The sequence below is a fragment of the Lemur catta genome, chromosome 15, assembly GCF_020740605.2.
Source record: "Lemur catta isolate mLemCat1 chromosome 15, mLemCat1.pri, whole genome shotgun sequence".
Taxonomy (NCBI): Eukaryota; Metazoa; Chordata; class Mammalia; order Primates; family Lemuridae; genus Lemur; species Lemur catta.
In genome coordinates this window covers 41,141,600-41,164,196 of record NC_059142.1, presented here as the reverse complement: position 1 = coordinate 41,164,196, position 22,597 = coordinate 41,141,600, and the positions used below count along the sequence as shown (strand labels likewise).

The following is a 22,597-nucleotide window of genomic DNA, read 5'->3' as shown; positions in this document are numbered from 1 at the left end:
CAGCAAACACAGCTCAGAAAGTCCTGCTCTGAAGCTTTCATCAAAAGCCCACGGATGATCTCCGTAAGAGAACTGTCTGAAGGCTGTCCCTCGAGGTCAGAGAAGGGACATGGCTAGCAAATATGACACTATGGCAGACATTGCTACTTGATCACAGAACCCTACCCTGCTAAGCCTGGAGAAGGCTCCAGAATTCTCAAGGTAGCACCAGAACTAATGATTGGAGTAGCTCATGAGATGAAACCAGTTTTCCAACTCTGCTCTGTAGATATCCTGGTTGGAGAACTGAATGAAGCTTGGTGAGTCATCAAAAAGCTACACACTCAGGGTCCTTGTAGAATGGCTTTTTCTGAGCTGACATACAAGTTTATGCTTTTGGCCATCATCATAATATGGTACCCAAACTGCTCTGAGACCTCTAACTGCGGGGGGGGGGGGGGGGGGGGGGCTCTTTTGCAGGCACTGGCCTCATGCCTCTAGATCCCATGTTTGTGGAGCTACACACTAGACATTTTTTAAGAGCTAAGGCTTAGGCTGGGTGCAGTGGCTCACGTCTGTAATTCCAGCACTTTGAGAGGCTGAGGCCTGAGGATTGCTTGAGGCCAGGAGTTTGAGACCAGCCGGGACAACAAAGCAAGACCCTGTCTCTACAAAAAAATTTTACAAAATTGGCCAAGAGTGGTGATGCATGCCTGTAGTCCCAGCTACTCGGGAGGCTGAGGCAGGAGGATGACTTGAGCCTGGGAGTTTGAGGCTACAGTGAGCTATAATCACAGCCCTGCACTTCAGCCTGGGCGACAGAGCCAGACTATCTCCAAAAAAAAAAAAAAAGGCGCTAAGAGTTAGGAAGACACTTTAATCCTAGGGGTAGGTTGTGTTGTTATTTTTTCAACAAGAGCCATGTAACTGATAGGCCTTCTCTTTTCACCTTCGCTACCAGGAAAACTGGAGCTAAATTTCTGCAACCACCACCACCCTAGCACCTGGGTCTCACGTGCCCCTACTTCCTCTTCACCTTGAGCCCGTGTCTCACTTGTTTTGCCTGGTCCTAGTCTTACCAGTTCACTGCATGTATGTTTTTGTCGTAACCTGACTCAAAATATTTAGGGACTGAGATGTGGCGAATGAGTAGTTTAAAAACAAGACAGCAGCCAGGGCATGGTGGCTCGGGCCTGTAATCCTGGCACTCTGGGAAGCTGAGGCGGGAGGATCGCTTGAGCTCAGGAGTTTGAAACCTGCCTAAGGAAAAGCGAGACCCCATTTCTACTAAAAATGGAAAAATTAGCCTCCCGAGTAGCTGGGACTATAGGCGCACACCACGACACCCGGCTGAGGCAGCAGGATTGCTTGAGCCCAGGAGTTTGAGGTTGCTGTGAGCTATGATGGCACCAGTGCACTCTAGCCTGGGTGACAGAGTGAGACTCTAGCTCCAAAAAATAGAAAAAGAAAAAAAAAAAAAGGAAAAGAAGACAGCATGTGAACAGTGAAAGGGGTGGCACTGGGAGGACCCTTGCCTGCTAGGGGAGCCTGACAGCTCGTGCACTGCCCTGGCTCATTCACTGGGGCCTCAGTCCAGCGGGAAGCTGGGCTCTGACCCAGGGGCAGGGATGGGGACCTGGGGAGAAAGAGCAGGTTGCCCAGCCCGTCAGGGTAAGCACCAGGGCCAGGGAGCTTCCTGCCTCGGGTTGGGATGCGGCCACCATTCTAGGCAGGACAGGGTCTCATCTCCCTCTACTTCTCACCACCCTCCAGGGCAAGGACGAGTAACTCAGTTCCTGGGGAGGGAACTGCAGAATCCCTGGCCTTGAGCCCCGAGAATTCCAGCCCCAGCTCTTCCCAGGTGCTCCTCCTTGGGGCTCGCCTACAGTGAGGGTCCCTGGACATCAGGACGCCCCTTCCCTCCTCCTCCCCACCCCACCACTCACCTCCAGCACATTCTTCTTGCTGGATTTGTCTTTGGGGGCCCAGGAGAGAGAGGCCCCCTTCAGCTCCACCGTGTACTCAGGGGTGGAGAACTTGGAGGGCTGCCTCTGTGGGACAGGGAGGAAGGGTGGGCAGGGTCACAGGGAGCCCTCAGCTCAGATGGGCCTGCTGCTGCACCCTGGCTATAGGGACAGGATGGGGTTGCCGGCAGGGCCAGGCAACAGCTCTGGGTGAAAGGGACCCGAGGGTTCCTGGAACCCAGAGATCCTGCTGGCTGGCTTGTCCCTTGCTGCCTGCCCGCCCAGGAGTCGGACGGAAGGAGCAGAGCCCCATCCCTGTGAGCAGGTGTGTCCAGCCCCCAGCCTCCCTGCCCTCCAGCCTGGAGCTGTCCACCCTCAAGGACTGCTCCCCCTCCCCAAGTGGCTGAAACTGCTTGTCCTGGGGTGAACCTCCTGTCATCACCGCCTCCTTGCCAAGGCCCAGCTCCTTTGACACTCATGGACCCGCTATCTCAGACCTGGTCTTTTCTAAGCCAGACAGAGCAGCTGGGGTGGTCCCTGCCCTGGGGGCCTGGGCCTCACCAGGCCAACTGCAGTTGAGGTCTTTGAGTCCTTGAAGAATGTCAGGACACCACCCTCCAGCACCGTCCAGGAGGCACTCCAGTGCTTCTTCCTAGATGGGGGTGGGGAAGCGGCGGGTGGGCAGGACTTAGATTTGGTCCTAGGCTGAGGCCCCTCTCCTAGCCCCAGGACCAGGGCACCTGACTGTGAGGGGTAGACTCCCAAATCTAACACCTGGTAGCCAGGTGACCTTGGGCAAGTCACTTTAATCTCTCGGTGCCTCAGTTTCCTCACAGGACCTCTCATGAAGTCACTATGAAGATTAATAAGAGCCTGGCATGTGGGAAGCGAACATCTTTAAGGCCCACCCTGCCCTGGTCTAGGTGCAGAGGGGCTCTCACCGGAGCCGCTTTCCCTTGTCCACCGTCCTGGTGCGATGCAGCACCCCTGCCTTGTCCAGGGTCTTGATCTAAGAGAGAGAAGCGGAAAGGGCGGGGTAGTCCAGGGTGAGCCATGGGGGGCAGAGGGTAGTCTCCCCCTCAGCTGCAACTCCCCACGGGCTGGGATCTCCAGAAACTCCCCATTTCTTCTGTGGTGGTCCTGCCAGGACCTTCATGACACCCCCATTACCTTCTCCTCAGGAGGGCTGGTCTGGGCTGGAGTGTCACTGTCCTGGCTGGATTTTCGGATGCTTCGAGGGGCAGGCACAGGGACCTGGGGAGAAAGCCACTGTCATGTATAGGCCCCCCGGCTCCCCCCAGCACTCTCCCTTCCCCGGCTGGTTACCTGGGGCAGCTCCCACCGGACGGAGGAGTCGTCTGGGTTGTAGAAGTACGGTTTCCCGTGCTGGTCCTCCAACCTCACCCACTGTGGGGAGAGGGATGATCAGGCCCCCCCCCCAGGTCATGAGAGGGGAGAAAATGCTCCCTCCAACCAGGGTCCAAGACAGCACCAGGAAGCTCGGAGAGGCAGATGCAGGTGACCCCGAATCTTGGGCTGGCTTAGTCTGCGTGGGAGCTGCAGTTTACAGTACTAAGGGGAGCTACTAGTGAGGAAAGTTGAGGTGAGCGACCCCGCGGCTGTCTGGGTCCATCTGCCCCCTGCCCCTACCTGCTCTTGGGTGAAGTGGTTGGTGTAAAGCGTCTGCTTGTCCTGGCTGATGTGACAAGACCAGCCGGGGGGTGTGGTCAAGGGAGAGGTGGGGCCGGGCTCACCGAGGGAGCCCACGGGGGAATAGTCTTCCTCCGGGTAGCTGGTCAGCAACTCGGGGTAGTCCGTCTCGGGGGTGGGGGGCTGCGGGGGCCAGAAGGTGGAGTCAGAGGCTCCCGGTGCCAGTGCTGCCCCGGCCCCGCCCTTTTGGACCAAGCCCAGCCCCTTGCCTCTGGGTCCCTGGGGCTAGGTGGGGCAGGAGGCGGGGCCGGAGGGATCGCAGAGATAGCCCCGCCCCTCAACCCTCAGGTTGGGGCCAGGTGGAGCAGGGGGCGTGGCCAGGGACTCCCAGAGGGGGCCCCGCCCCTCACCCTCGGGTCCCTGGGGCTGCCGGGGCTCAAGCTCGGCTGCATCTCCAGCTCTTCGTCCTCCGGCTCGTCCTCCCAGGCGGTCTCGCCGGTCAGGGGGTTGTAGAAGAACACCCTGCGGCTCTCCTCATCCCAGTACTGGCCCCACTCGGTCTCCAGGCTCTCGCGGCTGCCCACCGAGGTCGGGGAGGTGGCTGGGCTAGCGGAGCCCTCGGCAGTCTCAAAGGGTGACTCCCAGGTCGTCACTCCCGTGTCCGGGTTGTAGTAGTAGGGACGCCCCGTGCTGGCGTCCGTGTGCGTCTCCCACACCGGGCTGGGGTGCGGGACCGCGGCAGCGCCCGGCGAAGTGGCCCGAGGCTGCCTCTCTACGTTCGCGTACACGGGCTCCGGGGGTTCGTCCACCTACGGGAGTAAGGAGGAGACGTGACTTTCAGGGGACCACTGGGCTCACAAAGTCCCGACTCGGCCACTTGCCACCTGGGCGACCTTCCGAAAGTCACAATGCCTCCCTGCCTCGGTTTCCCCGGGTATAAAATGTCTGCTCTGCCCATTCCGGAAATTGTAGTAAAGATAGAATGAGGAAATGTTCTTGAAAGTGCTTTTCAAAGTATTCAGTGCTGCAGATGGATGGGACAATTGCATTAATTACATTTATTATCAATAATATGGATAACCCAGATCTCACAGCTGTGTACTCAACAGAGGCAGTAAGATGTTGGGCAGGAACAAAGAAGTGGCCTGGGACCCACCGCTTTTGGTGGTCCCCATTCAGAACCCTGTGCATTCTACAGCCCCCAGGGAAAGCTCCCGCCCCTCCTTCCCTCCCAGCCTAGAGAGCTCTGGCATTGGAATGAACATGGCCTCTGGATTTGGGGCTAGAATGTTCCAATGTGGAATTTGCAGGTGTCAGAACCAATTCCAGACAAGAGAGGGAGAAAGAGATGACAGCCAGATGGGCCAGAAATGGACAGGCAAAGGAAGGTATGACCCTTTCCGCCTCCAAAACAAAGTGAGGGCGACTGGGGGGGTTAGTCCCACAGAAGGTGAGCCTGGTGTGTCTACCGTGCTCACAGAACAGAAGCTCTCCTGGTGCACACCTCGGGGCTCCCTGCTGGCTGCAGGGCAAAGTCTGAGTCCTTTACCAGGCATAAGAGGCCACGATTGCCTGCCTGTCCTTCTACCTTATTTCCTGCCACTCCTTGCTCCTTGCCCTGAACTCTAATCCAGTTGTGAGAAGTCCCCACCCTCTGCTGTGTCTCCTGCAGGCCTGGCTCATTTCACAGCCTGCCCTGCCCCAACTCCGCCCCTTTCTTACCTGGCTGACTCCTTTTCCTTCTTCAGGACTCAGCCCAGGTGCCAGGTTCAAGACCTTTCCTGAGATTCCTCCCACGTGTCACCACCCTCAGCCCAGCAGAGGTACAGATAACTAACATTATCAAGCCCCATGTAGAACAGCATTCAGGGATTAATACTGTTTTCTAAGAATACATAATGCCCCAGGGAAAAAGCAGATTTCAAAATGGTAGAGTTAGCATAATTTCCATTTTGTGTTTTTTGAAACTTTCCAAAGTGCTAAGAGAGGTCCCTCTCCAGGCATTTTGATGATAGCAGTTATATTTGTTTTTGTTTTGTTTTATTCTTTAAACTTTCCTGCAACCTCAATGTTTTGCACCACAAAACTTCTAAACATCATAGAAGTGCCTTGTCAACTGTGACATGTTCACTAAGCTCTAAACTCCTCAAGAGGGGAAGCATGCCCTGCCCACGGTAGCCTCTCCCTGGGTCTTAGGCAGGAGCCTAAAAAAACATTCATCTGTTTTTCACCAAACTGATGCTAAAACAAAACAAAACAAAACAAACATTCATTTGTCCAGCAAAGATGTGCCTGCTCTATGCCAGGCACTGTTCTAGGCACTGAGGATGCAGCAGTGAACAAATGGACACAATCCCTGCCCGGGCAGGGCAGACACTCAAGGGCACATGTGTGTAAATGGTGGCAAGGGGGTGATAAGGGAACGCACAGCATGTCAATGATGATTACTGCTAAGCAAGAAAGCAAAAACAGTCAAAGCAAGGGGGCATGACAGTTTTATACATCATGCTGGTCCCAGGTACACAGGGGGCAGGGAGAGCTGGGAACGCCAGTCCATCAGTTCCTCACTCCTCCCCCTTACCCCTCCTGGTTCCTGCGTGGCTGAGATGGGACCCCCCACCCCACGTCTCCTTCGTCTCCCCCCAGCACAGTCCTCACACGGCATCCTGCCGTCCAGCCATACCAGGCCTCACCAGCCCCCAACACAAAAGGCATCTTCCTACCTCTGTGCCCTAGCTACAGCTGTTCCCTCGGCCTAGAATTCCCTTCTCTCATCCCCTGCTACCCAACTCCTGCTGCTCCAAGGCGCTGGGCTCATAAGCCTCCCCAGAGAAGGGTCTAACCTGCTGGCACTCTGCTCGGCGCTCTGGTAGGGTCAGTTAGTTGTCCACCATCTGCCCACCTTCTCTGCCCCATGAGGGAGGATTTTCTTGAAAGCGGGACCCAGGATGCTGTGCCTGGTTCCATCTGTCCCCCAGCAGCTGGCCCAGTGCCCCAGAGCACACAGCAGATCCACCAAAAACACTGCTTGAGTACACTAGTCAATCTCATGCCAAATTTCAGCAACACACACGAACATACCTGACACTACAGGAAAGACCAGGGTGAGCTTTGGGCAAGAACTTCCTGAGAACGAAGGTTTGAACCACAGAAACCAGGAGACTCCTCGGGAGGACAGGACGGAAGCAGTGGATGGAGGAAGAGGAATGAACCAGACACACCTCCTACCCACCCCAGCTGGGCCCACTGAGGCAGTGGCTTTGCCTGTCCCTGGGGTAGGGTCGCAAGGGCCCATGGGGGGTGGACGAGCCCACGAAGGAGCCAGGCTCTTCGGGGCAGAGATTTCCACCCAGCAGGCTGTGGGCCGTGGCTCTGAGTCCATGAGGAGTCCCAGGCTGGTGGGCTGACGGGACCTGGCACACATGAACACCCCCAGCAGGCACAGAGGAAATCTGGGAGGTAGATGTTTAGGTCCCCAGCATGACGGGGCTGTCACAAGGAAGAGCAGATGCAGCATCACGCTGTGGGGGTGGGGTGGCACCCTCTGAAGGAAGCATTTGGAGGACTGGGGCTGCCCCAGACACAGGCTGCTGCTGGGGTAGTGAGGGGCCCTCGCTGGAGGTGAGTGGCAGAGTCCACTCCCTGCTGGGGACGCTGCAGCTTCCTTGAGGCCCCTTCACCTCTAGAACTCTCCATAGAGCCCCTGCAGTGCTAAGTTCCTCTCCTGGCAAAACCTTAGCTGGGCTCTGACCTGCTCCTGGGGGCCAGGTGGGGCCGGGTCCTCCATGCCCTCTGGCCTTCAGGTGGTTATAGCAGGACCTGCCACCCCTGCCCAGCTCATGGAGATCCACACAGGACCCACCCGCAGCCCTTAATCAAGGACCTCACTTTTAGGCTCGTGGGTCATATCCTAGAGATAAGAAGAGGCCTGCCCACCTCAGGCCAGAAGACAGGCCAAGAGGGGCCCCAGTTCTCGCCACACCAGGCTGCCCGGACCCCCAGCACTTCCTCCCAGTGGCGCGGCCCTTGTCTCCACTTCCCTCCCTGTCCACGAGCAGGTGGCAGCCCTGCCTCTCCTGCCCAAGCTGACCACCTCTCAGGAGGTCCAGGCTTCTGAGAAGGAAAGAGAAAAGGCGGGACAAGCCCCAACCTCCAGGAGACTCCCTGCTCTGAATCCCAGATCACCCAGCTCCTAGCAGGGGTCCCTCTGCCACCCCTAATGCCACTGTCCCCTACCTGTGCCCGCAGGGCCCGACTCTGCCTCCTGGTCAGTTTGGCGATAATGTCCACCATCCTGGCCCCTCTGACCTTCTGGGACGGAGCCCTGGGAAGGTTTTGAGGGTGGAGCACAAGGACACAGCCCCAGGGCTGGCACCCAGTGACAGGGAAACAAGAAGTTGCCTCGAGATGGCGAGATGGCGGGAGGCTGAGACTCCAGCCCATTTCCTGTCAGGGCTGCGGAAGTGAGTGCTGCCTGAGGTCAGGGTGGGTGGGGTACAGGGGCCTCAGGTTGGGGTGTTTTATGCTTCCAGAAACACACACCATTGGCTGTCCCCCTTGGTGCTCTGGTGACTGATGAGCTCTGGACCCCAAGCCCAGACACAGCCACGGGGAGCCTGCTGGGGAGGGGGTGCTGCATGGAGGGGGCAGGCGGAGGGGACAGGCAGAGGGGACAGGCAGAGGGGCACCGGCTGGCCTGGAGTAGCTCCTGGGGCGGAAACAGGACAATGAGTGGCTGTCAACTCCTCCAAGGCCCAGGGAGGGCGTGATGGGAAAGAGGAAGCTTGTGGGGGGAGGGCAGGGGTTCCCAAAGAGGAAGGGTCTGGGCAGATGTGGTAGCAGAGGGAACCAGTGTCTGGATCCTGCCAGCCATGCAGAGGATGCGAGGGATTCTGACCACACCACTACCTGCCCGCTGGGCTGCCTGGTCTCTCTCCTCCAGACCTGGTCACCAAGGCGATGTGTCCTCCCATACCTGTGTGCCCACATGCACCCAACTCCTGCCTGCACATCCACGTCCATGTACATGTCTGTGCCCCCCACGCTGTAAGGACCCAGAGGAGGGGAACAGGCACCAGCTGCCCCTCTTTACCAAGGTCAGATCTTCCTCCTGGCCTCTCCTCCCTTCACCCTCTCATGCACGTGGGCATTCAGCTCCGGCCAAGCACAGTGGACACAAGCCCCAGTGAGCTGTGGCCCCTCCTCCAAGCCCTTGGGGACCGTCTTATCCTCTCCCACCAGAGGTGCTTCCTCCCCAGCCCCAAGGGCCAGGCAGCACTCTGCCAGCCCACTCCCCCCATCAAGGCCAGATCGCTCCCAGTTCAGGCTCTGACCCCTACTCTCCTGCCTTGAGCCCCAGTGATCCTTTTGTCCCCACCGCCATTCTCCTTTCTCCCTGGCCCACGTCCCCCAGGCCCCTCCTCTCCTGCACCCACTGTAGGCTCAGAGAAAGGACACCCGAGTAGAGCCAGGTGTGGTGTGGATTCAGGGAGAGGGACACCTGGTGAGGTCCCATTGAGAGCAAGTCTGGGCCCCACACCCTACTCTGTCCTTGAAAACTCTCCCATCACTTCCCACTGATCCCCTATGCCTGGCTCAGAAGCCCAGACCCCAGGTGCAGACTAATCCCGTCCTCCTTACCAAGGTGGGGGGCAGGAGGGAATCACAGAAGTCTGGAGGCCTCATACTTGTCACACATGGGATCCATCTCTGTCCCTATCCTGAGGCCAGGGTCTTGGACACACTGCCCCCACCAACATGGGTCACCAGGAGAGATGCAGCCAGGCCCCAGAGAGAGGGGCAGCCGCTGCAAATTCCAGTGTGGCCAGAAACTCTGAGCCCCAGGGAGGGGCTGGGAGGGGGAGGGGAGGGGACAGGTGAGGGAAGCGCCCTCAGCACTGCCCTGCCTGCAGGTGGAACAGGGGGCAGGCTCCCCCTGTGGCAGGGATCAGAAGAGTGAGGGTGCTGGGACCACAGAACTGGCAGCCAGCATCTCACCTGCTTCTCTTCCCCTGTAAGGGTCAGGCCCACACGACTGGGGTCTGCCAGCGGTTCCGGTTCTGGCCCACACTGCAGGGACTGAGCAAACCTACAGTGCTCCAGCCACTCTTAGCTACAGAGGTTGGCTCTCAGCCCTGGGTCTGGGCTTCCCCTCCCAAGGGAGAGGAGGTGATGACCACAGGGCTCCCAGTGGGGTCCTCCTCCCTCGACCACACCTTCTCGCCTCTGAGAGGGGAGGGGCAGAGGACATGCCAGAACAACCAGCTGCACAACCCCCGCCTCTGCCCCTCTGACCTCACCCCCCCTTCCCTCCTAGGAGGTGCTGGGGCAGAGGCAGGTGCACTAGGAAATCCTATCCTCTGCCGCCAGAGGCAAAAGAAATGCCCCCCAGTTGCCCCCAGATCAGCAACTCAGCCCAGGGATGGGCTCAGGGGCCGCGAGGGGTCATGGGCTCCCCTGTGGACTCAGTGAGCCTGCTAGGTGCCACCCCGGCTGGGTGGAGGGAGAGCGGGAAGGAACCGTGAGCTTTGTCTCCAGGAGCTCAACCGTGTCCACAGGGTGGGTCCCTCCCCCGGCCACACCTACACCAGCCAGGACAGAGGCTGGTCTCACTCTGTGACCACCCAGCCTGGCTCAGAGCTACACAACCACCAAAGGTGGGGGGCTGCGGGCGACCCTGCAGGGTCCTGGTCCTCAAGCCTCAGAGTATTTGGGGGAGCCATGCCTGGCTCAGCTCTGAGGCTCTGAAGGAGCTGGTTTGGGCTGGGGCCTGGGCAAAGTATTTTGTTTTAAGGCTCCTCAGGGGATCCGACCTTGCAGCCCAGGTGAGGCGCCAGGGCTCACAGTAGTCTTATCACGGGGATGTAGCTTGAGATTCCAAACATAATGGCTTTAGGTGAGATTCTTCTCTTGGGCTTGGGGTGGAAGCTTGGGTTGAGCAGAAGGAGAAAGGAATGGAGTGGGAGTCCAGAGACTTGGGTTCCCGTGTAGACAGCTGCAGCTTCTCTCTGAGCAACCGCTTGAATTTCTGGGCCTCAGTTTCTTTATCTGCAGAATGGGGCTGTCATCCCCGCCCCCTTACAGGGCTGGTTTCTGTGAAAGACTCGAGCAGGCCCCTGGGTTCATGGGGAAAAGCAGGGCTGCACTTCTGCTTTTCCGACTTCGCATTTCCTTTTGACTGGGTGACCTAGGCCTTGGACTCTGCCCTCAGCCTCTGGGTGACCTCATGGGGCTGCCTGCTCGGGCTGCTCCTCCAGGGCAGGGTGGGATCTGGGGTGGGGCCCCTTCAGGGACTCGCGTCACCTGAGCTCTCAGTAAGGCTGGCAGAGACCCAGCAGAGCCTGCTGGGGCCGGGAGGATCAGAAACAGTTCAGCAGAGAACCTCCCAGCCCAGGGAGGTGGGAAGACGTGACCAGGGGGTGGCCACCTTTTGCCTGTCCCCTCAAAGGTATCCATGTCTGCATGCACCATTCCTTCTCCCGCCCCCAGTGGAGGGCACGGGGCCTCCTGTCCAAGCCAACCTCCCCAGCCTGGGCCTAGAGGACCCTATAGCCTCCCACTTGCTCGGAAGTGACCTCAAATCTCCAACCCTTCCCCTCCTGACTACCTTTGTCCCTTTGGAATTTCAACAAACTCAAGGTCTCTCCATCTCAAAAAGAAAAAGTGTGCTCTCTGGACCCCAATCACATCGCCTTTTACCGGCTAATTCCTTTCTCCCTTCCTCCTTGTCAGAGCTGACTTCTCTGTCCCTCCCTTAGACACCAGCCCCCGGCTCGGAAGGCCTTCCACATTCCCTTGATGACAGATCCGGTCCTTCTCCGGCCGGACTGGGCTGGGGCTGCGCCGCCTCTGCCAGGGGCTCAGTGCCGGGTGTCTCACCTGGCTTCTCGCTCTGCCGCCTGCGAGAGCGCGACCAGCTGTAGGTCACCGACTCGCAACCCCCCTCTAGGCTCACACATCCACCTGCTGCCTGGGTGTCCTTTGTAGGCCTCAAAAGATGTCCAAAATCAAACTGGCTCCCTTCCCTGTGTCAGCGTCACCCCTGTTACTCAGGTAGAATCAAATCATCCTTGACTTCTTCCTCCTTAGCGTCATCTGTCACTGAGCCCGGGTGATCCCCCTGCCTGAGCCTGTCAGACCCTACGGGTTCACAGGTAACACGGGTTAGAAGGACAGGGAAACACTGCCATGAGGAAGCCAGCACACACGACAGACGGACACCCCACAGGGCAATTGGTCTGGGCTCTCGAAAGAGTCAGTGTCAAAGCAAAGGAAAGGGTGGGGGGTGTTCAAAAGAGATTAAAGAGACAACCAGAAGCAAGGAATGACCTTGGACTGGATCCTGGTGCAAACAGACCAGCAGAGTGAGAGAGAGACAGAGAGAGGGAGATGTGTTAGGACAATGGGGGCGACCTGACTATAGCCTACGTCTTAGACCACATTCAAGAATGAGTGTTAAGGCCGGGTGTGGTGGCTCACGCCTGTAATCCTAGCACTCTGGGAGGCCGAGGCGGGAGGATCACTCGAGGTCAGGAGTTCTAGACAAGCCTGAGCAAGGGCAAGACCCCATCTTTACTAAAAATAGAAAGAAATGATCTGGACAGCTAAAAATATATAGAAAATATTAGCCGGGCATGGTGGCGCATGCCTGTAGTCCCAGCTACTGGGGAGACTGAGGCAGGATTGCCTGAGCCCAGGAGTTCGAGGTTGCTGTGAGCTAGGCTGACACCACTGCACTCTAGCCCAGGCAACAGCGAGACCCTTTCTCAAAAAAACAAAAAAATTAAAAAGTGAATTCTTTTTACTTATCTGTAAAAAAAATTTGAAAATTTTCATAATAAAAATGAAAAAAAAAATTCCTCAAACTTTTTTACTATTTGCCATCCTCACTGTTAGTACCATACAATGGTACAAGTTTTTCATTATTTCTCATCTAGAAACAGACTTGCCCTTCTAGCTCTCCCCTACCCTGAGCTGTCGCTGACAACGTGATTTCTGTTCATTTAAGATGCAGTTCCAGGGCTGGGGATTCTGGGAATATGGCAGCTTAAGCATATCCTGCTTCTCCGCTGCTCCCACCTGCAACCTTGTACTGCTCCCACCCGCAACCTTCTGCTGCTCCCACCCGCAACCTTCTGCTGCTCCCACCTGCAACCTTGTACTGCTCCCACCTGAAACCTTCTGCTGCTCCCACCTGCAACCTTCTGCTGGAGTACACGGGGGCTGGGCAGGTGGGTGGGCAGGACCTGGCTAACACAGGTGAGAGGCTGTGCCTCAGGTGGAGGCTGGAAGCCGGGGAACCCTGGGGTGGGCTGGCCTCCCTTGAGACCCGGGGGAGGGGGCGGGGGGGGGGGGAAGGGTGGCCCTTATACCAGATCCCCAGCCCCCAGGAGCTGAGGAGAAGCAAAGAGGTGGGCTAGGCACTCTACCCTTCAGACCAGGAGGCCCGAGGAGGCAGGGAGCAGGGAGAATTCCTGCAGGTGTCCTTATACCAGAGGTGTCCCAGGCCTACGGGCCCATTGGCAGAGACCACCACCCTTTCACCACTCTAGGGCCCTCCACCAAGTGGGGTGTCCAACAGCTTGACCCCAGCCCTAAGGAGCAAGGACATATAAACTCCACCCCTCCAACAGCTCAGCAGCTGGAGAGAGGCAGGACAAACGGAGCAGCACAACCCCCTGCTGCTGTCAGACCCCAGTACAGCTGCGAACCAGAACATGCTAAAGACACCGTCACAAATCATGAGAGAAAGACGAACTTGTCAGTAAAAGGTCATGGGACGACTGGGTGGGCATCCAGAACAAAATAAATAAGGCGGATCCACATCTCACTCTGTCCACCCAGAAAAACCCTCAAAGGATTAAAGATTTAAATGTTAAAAAAATGAAGCTATAAAAATACTCAAAGAAGAAAACACAATTCTATATACTGTATATGTATAACAGACTTTGTAACAAAGACTCAAAATTAAAAGCCATAAAATAAATGATTGATACATTTGTCTATTTTAAGAAAATTTGTGTCACAAAATAATACTATTAGGAAAGTCAAAAGACACATTAAGGGGACAAAAATCATAACTCATGTAATAGACAAAGGGCTATTTTCCCTAATATAGAAGAAGCCTACAAATCAATTAAAAAATCCAATAACCGGCTGGGCGTGGTGGCTCACGCCTGTAATCCTAGCACTCTGGGAGGCGGAGGCACAGGCGGAGGCGGAGGCGGAGGCGGGAGGATCGCTCGAGGTCAGGGGTTCGAGACCAGCCTGAGAAAGAGCGAGACCCCCATCTCTACTAAAAATAGAAAGAAATTAACCAGACATACAGTTTAAAAAATGATAAGGGTTGAAAATAAAAGACTTTATTTTTAACGTAATATAATGTAAAATAAAGAGTGGCCATATTAAAAATAGAAGGGTAAAATTTAAGACTAAGCACTAAAACAGGATAAAGAGAGACGACATATAATGACAGGAAGGCACAATTTGTAAAGATAGAACATGCCAAATCTGCATGCTCCCAATTGTCCCATTGTTAAATATGAAAAGCAAAAACTAATAAAAACAACAGAAGAACTTTATAGGGAAAATTTGAGAGAGAGGTTTAATAAAACTGTATCAGAATTAGAATAAGAGACCAAAACCAAAAAGGATACAAAGGAAGTGAAAGTTTGAATTATACATAATCAATAAACTTAATAAACTTGATTTGATACATATGAGACCTTCTATCCCTTAAATAGAAAGTATACATTTTTTCAATATGTCTATGAAAAACTTAGAAAAAATGATTTGCTTGGCCACAATCAATAATAAATTTTAAAAATGTAATGTATACAAATCTAGAGAAAACAAATGCTTTCCTAGTAAAATATAAAATAACCAAAATTAACTAGAGAACCAGTAGAAACTTGAATAGACATAACTATCACCAAGAAAAAATCTGCCACTGAAAAAGCACCGGGTCCAGAGGGCTTCATGGGAGGAAATTGTAGAAACCTTTAGATTTTGCCTCTGGCAACACCTTCCTCCTCCAGGAGGCATCCCTAGAGCTTCCTCTGGCAGCAAGAGCCTGCACCCCGCAGACGCGCCACGTCATGTCATAACCGCCCCATAGCGCATCGCCACCCGTATCATGTTCTTCCCATGCCCCAGGGCCTGGCACTGACCACCCGTGCAGCTGGCATGTCGGTACTGATGCCCGTCCCCTCCCACCACTGGACACTGTGGGCTCTAGGAAGGGCAGAGAAAATAGGCGCAGAGGGAGGCCGACTGCTGGGGCCCAGGAAGGAGGTGAGGAGGCCGGTGGGCTCGTCAAGGGCCCAGCTCAGGAGGCCTGGGCCTGCAGGGAACCAGGGGCTGAGAGGTGAATAATGGGGCCGGGCTCCGGGGAGATCCCCAGAGGACCATGGGGCCGCCTCACGGCCTGCAGGGGACGGAAGGGTAGGTGGGGAGAGCTCTGGGTGGCCAGAGCTATGTGGGCTGGGGGGGACCCAAGAACCTGCTCTCTCACAAGCCAGGTCACAGGCTGGGCAGCGGGGCTCCCGGGCCCAGCAGGTGAGTCACGGGGAGGGAACGTCAGGCCAGCTGTGAGGAAACCAGCCAGCAACCCCAGGGCTGCCCTGGCTGGGGGGCGGGGAGCTGTTGGGGGGGGACAAGGGGCTCCCTGGAGCCCCCTCAGCTTGGCCGCAGCTCCCCTGCTGTCACCAGCCCCGCTCGCCAAAGGCCCCTGGCTGGCCCCAAGGGAGAGGACAGGTGGATCTGTCCCGAGGCCAGTTGCTGTATCTCAGTCACAGCCACCTCGGGCTTCCCTTGGAGTTTGCGCCAGGAAGTGGGAGCCGGTCTGGGGTCCAGAGAGGAGGGGTCGCCGGGGGGTGTTGGGGTTTGGACCGGGATAGGGAAGGGCCCGATGGGGAGTCTGGGGGGCGGGGAGGGAGCGGGAAACCGCGGCAGCCCCCTTCCCCAGGCGAGGGGTCACTCACGGTTCCTGGAGGAGGGAGAGGAGGGAGAGGAGGGCCCCGGGCTCCTTCCCGTGCAGGACGCCCGCTCAGGTGCGGCGCCGCCCGGGCCGTTGATGTAAGAAGCGGCAGCAGCTGGGCTGTGACTCCTCCTCCCAGCGGCCAACGTCCGCCAGCAGGGGCGGGGTCCCGGCCACAGCCAAGGGGCTCTCCCACCTCCGGGGCGGGATGGTGACCGCACCCAGAAATCAGGACTGCGGCCTCGGGGGGTGGCCTCGGAGGCTTTAGCCGGGCTTCCCCGGCTCCCTGAGCGGCCACCTTGGGGGAGAGGTGCCCACGCAGCTCCCCTGCCCTCCCCCACCTCTCCCTCCTCAGAAGCCTTTGCTCCTGCCCTCTCCTGAGATGTCAGATTCTGCCACTGCACCCTCAGCTGCAGATAGCAAGGTCAGGGCTTGGAATTCATGTCCAGGACAGGGCTGGGCGCGTAGGTGTGTGCAGAAAAGTGAGCACTTGTTTGCCTTTGGCTTGTACTGTTCTTGCTGAGGGTAACAGGGTGGCTAACCCTGAAGGCCACCTGACTGAAATGGCCCAGAACTGACCTGGACACAGCCACTTCCTGGCTGTGTGATCTTTGGCCAGTCACTAAACCTGTCTGAACCTCTGTTTGTACTCAGGGCAAATTGGGGTACCTATGCCTGCCTTTGGAGATGCTGGGAGCTTAACCCTGGGTGCAAGCCTTTGAGTGAGAGCCCACAGGACTGTTAGCTCCTTTGCGACTGTGTCTTATGATGCTTTGGGTCCCCAGTGTCCAGCAGGGTGACCGGCACACACCAGGTGCTCAATATGTGCTATCTGAGTGAACGGTGAATGACAAGGCTGTAAAATGCCATACATGGCAGAGGCTCCTCTCTTCTGGGGGTGCCCTGGCCCTGCCCAGCAGCCTGCCCGGAGCCCTGAGCTGATGCCCTGCAGAAGGGCACCCCTCACCCTCGCCAGCGACCTCCCTTCTCACATCCTTGCCTCTCTGTTCTGGGCCCTCCCTCATCTTCTCTCCCAGGATCCCCTCTCAGCAGCCCTCTCCTCCCCATCCTCAGCCTCCCGGTCTCCTGGCTCTTGCCCATCCAGTTAAACTTGGGGAAGGCTCCACCCTCGGCCCTATGCCCGCTCTGGCCGGTCGTCTACACGCCATTCTTATCGTCACCTTAGCGCCTCTGCCTTCAGCAACCTGAGACGCCAGGACCTGGGGGACCTCCTTCCTCCTTGGTCTGGGCTCTTGCGGGCTGGCCCTGGGGCAGACTTACAGAGCCCTGGTTCATGGTCAAGGGCCGCCTCCTCGCCCCTCCTCAGCACACACTCTCTGTGCATGCTGTCCGAGGGCAAGGCCACTCCCCCACCTCCAGGGCACAGCACACTCCCACCGTCGCCAGGACAGAGAATGTGCCTGGGAGTGCGCCACCGGGAGCCTGCCCAGAAGCGAAGGGGCGCTGGGGAAAGGAGCGCTGGCATCCGGCCACCCACCCCAGAGAAGCTGCCTGCCTGCTGGCAGAGCCACGGGGCACAGGGACCCGCCTGCGTCCCCGTCCGCCGGGTGCTGTTCTCCACCCTGGCCACCAGGGGGAGGGCTGCCCCCGAAGAAACCCCCGCGAAGGCGGCGCAGACCCGAACGCAAGCGCACCCAGGGGGACCCCAGGCGGTCTGAGGGGACCGCCCGCCACTGCCCAGCGCTTCCACGGCCCGCGCCGTTTAAGGCTCGCCGCAACCCTGATCGTTAGGTACAGTGCTTACACCCGAGGACACTAGGCCTGGGGGAGGTAGGTGGCTGGCTCATCGGCAGCTGGCAGGGCACCCAGCAGAGTCCAATCCGAGCCTCTGCCCCTCCCTTTGGGCTGAAGAACAAACCGAGACCCCGAGAGAGGAAGTGAAGCGCCCGTAGGTGATCACGCGCCTGGCGCAGGATCCGCGGTTTCTGCGCAGCTTGTTTTGCTCTCAGGCCGCCCCTCCCTGAAAAGTTGCTAAAGTTCGAGATGTCAGGGCCGCCGCGAGGATTCTGAGGATGTAAGAGTGTTTTTAAAACGTCCTCTATTTTCGATTTCCCAAATTAACACCACTGAACTCGGAAGAGGAAAGAAATCCCCCCCTTACCATAACTGGACTTCTTTCTGAAACTAACTCATCTAGAGGTTTTTGGTTTTGGTTTTTTCAAAAAAAAAAAAAAGGAACTGAAATGTTGGAAACAGCCCAAAAGTGAAACGGACGCTGGACTTTCACATCCATCTCATCTGAACCCCCAAGCTCCGGGGAGAAAGGCGAGGCAGGTGGAGCCAGTGCAGGTCCACAGGCCCGTATCCCGCGTCCAGGTGCGTTTTGGAATACAGATCGGCTGGGACTTTAGAGACTAGGACAGCACACACCTGCCAGAGGTCACGTAACCTCCCGGCAGGGCTTGGGCTGCACCCTGCCATCAAGCTTATTTGCATTTCTGCAGCAAAACATGAATATTCACACTAAGTGGGATAAATAAAGACCATCAACATCCTCATATCGGTTCATGTGAAATTTTGTCACGGGGTGAATTACAAAAAACCTTTGGGCTTCCAGGGAGCTTTGGCCCTTGGGAATTGCGGAGAAGGGATTGTGAGCCTGTACCACTCTCGTTTTGGGTTGGGGAAAGTGAGCTCGTCCGAAGTCGGCGGACACAGGGCCAGGCGTCCAGCGGGACGCTAAGCCGAGCAGGTCCCCTGGCACGTCCCCTCGCACCCCGGCTCCGTGCAGGCGCGGCCACCCGCCCGCCTCCCCGCGCCCGGCTGCGTACCTGCTCGGGGCTCTCCTCCCGCTGCGGGCCGCGCACGTCCAGGATGGCCTCGTAGACATTTTCCGAGTCGCTGCGCGCCAGGGGCCGCGGGCACACCCAGGAGCCCGCCACGCTGCAGGCCTTGAAGCGCCCTGCGCTCCCGAGGAGGCCGGCAGGAGGCACGGCGGTGGCGCGTGCCAGGTCGTCCAGGGACTGCGCTGGCCGCACGGGCGCCGAGGGCCGCACATACAGGCAGGCGGGCAGGCCGGGCGCCAGGTTGCTACGCGGGGTCGCGCCACTGCGTCGCGCGGGGCCGCACAGGGAGCTGGCACGGCCCCGGGGCTCGGAGGGGGCGCCGTCAGGGCCCGCGGACGCCGACGCGCTCACGAACCGGTAGTCGTAGGCGAGAGGCTCGGGAGCTGCGGGGCCCGGGAGCGGCGCGGGCGGCGGCGGGGCGGTGGTGGCACTGCCGAGTGCCGGCAGCTCGCGCACATATTGCGCTGGTAGGTAGAAGGGGCGGCCCCCAGGCTCGCGCCGCACGTGCCACCAGTGCTCGGTGCTGCGGCGCAGCAGCCGGTAGCGCTCGTTGGGCTGGATGGCTACGCGGCGTCCGTCCTTGCCGGTGTACTCGAAGGGGTGCTCCACCAGCACATACACGTACCCCTCGACGTCCGCCGCCATCGCGGCCACGGCGTTTTCCTGCAGACAACAAGGAGGGGGCCAGGAGTGTCAGGGCCGAGGAGCCGGGAAGAGCCCCGCGCTAGGGGACCGAAGGCCTGGGCTGGAATCCCATCCGGCACTGGCCGCGCGCCTGAGGGCCTGCTTTCCAGTCTCCAAAATGCGGATTTGCATAAAATCGCCTCTAAGGCTCCCATTCTTACACTCAGTGATGGAATTCGGACGACCCCTTCATTGGAGTTGATTGTAAGATTTGAGCCTTGCTTCAGTTCCGTGGTGGCGAGATTGTGGGTAATACACGTCCAACTTTACTGCTAGGGAAGCCTTGGCTCTAAGACGAAGGGTGATTGCCGACGATAAGGTGGACACCACATTTGCCTAAAAGTTGACTGAGCCTCAGCTTTCCCGTCAGTGAAGTGGGAAGAACAGCCCATTTCCCGCCGCTCCCTGGCCCTGTTCCGCCCTGACACCCCCAACCCGCGAGGACTCCGCCAGAGGAAGCGCCCCCTCCATCTGTTAGTCTGCGCCCTGCGCCCGCGGGGTCAGGCTTGAGGTGCGGGTTCTGGGGGCGGCCCCCGAGCAGCTCTACCCTGGGGATGTCTCTGCCTTGCTTAGTCCAAGGGACTTGGCGTAGGAGACCCGGCTGCCAAGGCAGGGGAACCGGTTCTCTCGGTTTCTCTTTCCTTCCCCAGCGGCTTCCCCGCAGAAGTGAACCCAGAGCCCAGCCCGCCCAGACCGTCTCACACCGCCCCCTGCCTTCCAGCTCCCACGCCGCCTCCGCGGCGAGGCTTGGCCCTCGCGGCCTGCCCACCTGCGCTGTGATCACTCCACTGCCCCATGAGAGTGGCCCCTAGAAGATGCACTTTCTGACAGTGACTACCCATGCCGGGTCCCTAGGGCCCCAAAGCTTTCTGGAGTGGTCACCACAGGCCCCCTTGGCCCCATGCCTGCTCAGCCTGGCTCCCTGTGTGTCGGGAAGGGGGCAGAGCCTAACTGTAAATCTGCCTGTGTCCCTCCATCAAAGCCATGGGTCGGTGGCCTCCTGCAGGAGTGGCTGGTCCCTCCACACCCTTACACTGACCACACCTCCCGCCCCACAAAAGTGTCCCGGGACCAGGCGTCGGGAGCCGGGCTGCTTGCTGAGGCTGGGGCAGCGCAGGAGCAGCGTCCGATGGGGGCCCCTAGCGCTCCTTCTCTGCTTTTTCTAGGGTTCCTCGATGGAGGAAGGGGTGTAAATTGAGTCACTGGGCACTCTGGGCCCTGGAGGCGATGTCGGTAGCTGCCCAGAGCTGAGCCAACAAGCCACAGGGAGGAGGACACTCCCCTCACGGCCCCTTCCCCTGGCCCCCAGCAGCGCACTCACGTCGGCTGGGCGGGCGTCCGGGAGCCCACGGGCTGGGTGGGCGGAGCCAGCGGCTGGAGGCAGGTTAGGCCCCCGCCATGTCCCTGGGCGGGGCTTCCAGAGGCCAGGCCCGGGAGGCTGCGCGCGGAACAGGAGCTGGGAAACGGAGAAGAGGGAGAGGGACGCTCAGGAGGACTGTCCCCAATTCTCAAAGCACCCATATCTGGGAGGGGCGAGGAGGAGCCTGATTGCCTCTGCCAGGGCCCTTGGGGGGCTTTGGGACGCGCGCCAGACCTGGAGCAGGCGCTGGAGAGGGGCCGGAGCCGGGAGGGCTGCGTCTGAAGTGGCGCCGGCTGGTCGCGAGCCGAGCCTAGGGAGGGGAGGGTCCCGCTCCTGCCCCGCCTCCCTCCCCCACCCGCTGCGGGACTTGCTGTTCTCGAGCCCCTGCGTCCCGTAGGCGCGCGGCTCTGGGAATGGCCGGCTGGGGCCGCTTGTCTCGTCCGGGCGTTCCTTTTCCGAGCGAGGCCATTTGCATCCGGAATCACCAACCACCAGCGCTTTCCAGCGGGACTGCGGCCCTACCCGCGCCGGGCCCACCCCCGCCTCCCCAGGCCCTTTCCAGGGTTCCCACGGCAGGGACTCCCACCGGAGCGCAGTGTCTCGGGCTGAGTGGGAAGGGGACCCGGCCTCAGCTCCTTCCCCGACCTTGGGGGAGCGAAGAGAAGAGGGTAGGATGGGGGAGCGGGAGGATCCCTGGAGCACAAGAACGCACCCGTCGCCAGGAGGTCCCCTGCGTCCACTGCCCCGCGACTCGAGCTACAGCGGCTTCGACGCCTGGGTCGTCCCTGGGGTCCTGGGCCTGTCCCCTCCCGCCCTGGGACTTGAGGGCAGCCCTTCGCCTACCTCCTCCTCCCCAGGGGGATGCGGCCCTCGCAGCTCCCGCCCCAGCGCAGAGCGCAGGGGAACAGGCGCCCGGAGCTCCGGGGTGAGGACCTGCGTCTGCGGCACCCTTCCCACCCCCACGCTCCCTCAGCGCCCCCCGCCCGGCCCCGCCGGCACCTCCGGGCGTCCGCTCGCTGGCCTCGTCTCCACTTGCCCCGGCAGGCGCGCGCGGGCTCGGCGTCTGGCGCTCCCTCCTCGACCGCCGGCTCCCGCGCTGCCCTGTTTCCTCCGCAACAATATAGCTAGGGAGGCACCGGCGGAGAGCGCCCGGCAGAACTTCCTCCCGGGCTGGGGCTGGGCTGTGGTTGCGAGAGACAATCCCCGGTGTCCTGGCTTCCTGTCCCCTCTGGGCCGGGCCAGCGCCCCAGGAGCAGAGACGCCACCCCCTTCGCCCTGCACCTCCCGGATCCAGGGCCACACCTGGCTGTCTCCAGGGAGGAGGAGGAGGCAGCGGGGCTGAGATGGTGGGATGAGGGTGGCGGCAGCCTCCCCACTAGCTTCTCCTGGCCAGATTGCCCTCCCACTGCCTTCCCAGATTGTCCCCCTACCTCCAGGAGAGAAGGGCCACCCTCCAATCTGTCCACAGGGTAAGCTCAGAACAACCTCCTGGAGGCCAGGATCTCAAGTCCAGCCCCAGGTTCCTCCACCCTGGGGGTCTTCTCTTTGTGAGTTATCTGCCTCTCTGGGGAAAGCAGCCTGGCCCCTCTGACTGGCCCCTGCACTCACTAGACATCACAAGCCCCGGCCTGGTGGACCCTGTTCTCAGGGACCTCAAGGAACACTTGTGTCCGCCTAGGTGCTGAGAACAGCTGCTTCAGGCTAGTGTCTGGGAGAAGGACGGAGCCCCCACCCCAGCCCCAGCCTCTCTCGACACCACCTCATGAGGCCTGAGTCTAGTCACTTTCTTGAACCCGGGTACCTCTGTATCTTTGCCCCTGCTAGGCAAATGAGTCTACACCACCAGAGAGTCTACATTGTGCTGGGTATCTCAGTGTGTCCGAGCCCTGGTGGCATCTTGGGATCCTCCAGGGCAGGCTCCTGCTAGAAAATGGTGGCTGAACCCTCCCCACACCCTACCTCTTAGGTCCCTCTTGCCCCGAGTTACCCAGCAAGCAAGGCAGGGTAGCAATAGCTGGTACCCAGTGGTGGTTCTCGTCTGGGGCCGGGCAGGTCTGATGCCCCACTCCGCCACTTCCTGGCCTTTAGACCTTGGGAATTTTGCCTTATTTCTGCATCTCGGTTTGCTTCCTACAGACTGCGGGTGGGAGCACCTACTTCGTAGGATTGTTGGGAA

The 22,597-nt window shown here is 58.9% G+C and overlaps 2 protein-coding genes across 14 annotated transcripts in view; one reads left to right on the top strand and one right to left on the bottom strand.

The window, feature by feature from the left end:
- Positions 1-21,632, bottom strand: part of ARHGAP27 (Rho GTPase activating protein 27) — a 27,138-nt gene extending 5,506 nt beyond the window's left edge. For 4 of the 13 annotated variants that reach the window (XM_045526749.1, XM_045526754.1, XM_045526757.1 and 1 more), the window contains exons 1-10: positions 20,656-21,171; positions 20,383-20,517; positions 18,363-19,040; positions 4,004-4,402; positions 3,594-3,776; positions 3,270-3,350; positions 3,114-3,197; positions 2,885-2,952; positions 2,505-2,595; positions 1,926-2,030 (exon numbers count right to left, since the gene is read on the bottom strand). In XM_045526749.1, coding sequence (XP_045382705.1) covers positions 1,926-2,030; positions 2,505-2,595; positions 2,885-2,952; positions 3,114-3,197; positions 3,270-3,350; positions 3,594-3,776; positions 4,004-4,402; positions 18,363-19,022 — 1,671 coding nt within the window. In that variant the 5' untranslated portion in view covers positions 19,023-19,040; positions 20,383-20,517; positions 20,656-21,171. Of the gene's footprint in view, positions 1-1,531; positions 1,616-1,925; positions 2,031-2,504; positions 2,596-2,884; positions 2,955-3,113; positions 3,198-3,269; positions 3,351-3,593; positions 3,777-4,003; positions 4,403-7,829; positions 8,041-15,574; positions 15,681-18,362; positions 19,041-19,222; positions 19,398-20,382; positions 20,518-20,655; positions 21,172-21,420 lie in introns of those variants that run through there. The other 9 variants (XM_045526752.1, XM_045526759.1, XM_045526751.1 and 6 more) reach the window with 9 other exon arrangements.
- On the top strand, positions 20,490-22,597 carry LOC123621037 (translation initiation factor IF-2-like). The gene is made up of 2 exons (XM_045526764.1): positions 20,490-21,346; positions 22,558-22,597. The coding sequence occupies exons 1-2, from the start codon at positions 20,835-20,837 to the stop codon at positions 22,583-22,585; spliced, it is 540 nt and encodes a 179-aa protein (XP_045382720.1). The 5' UTR covers positions 20,490-20,834; the 3' UTR covers positions 22,586-22,597.

Excerpts from the sequence above, each read along its gene's own strand:
- LOC123621037 (XM_045526764.1), top strand. The coding sequence starts at position 20,835 with ATGGCCGGCTGGGGCCGCTTGTCTCGTCCGGGCGTTCCTTTTCCGAGC. Across the intron at positions 21,347-22,557 it reads CAGGCGCCCGGAGCTCCGGG|ACTGCGGGTGGGAGCACCTA; the intron begins GTGAGGACCTGC and ends TGCTTCCTACAG.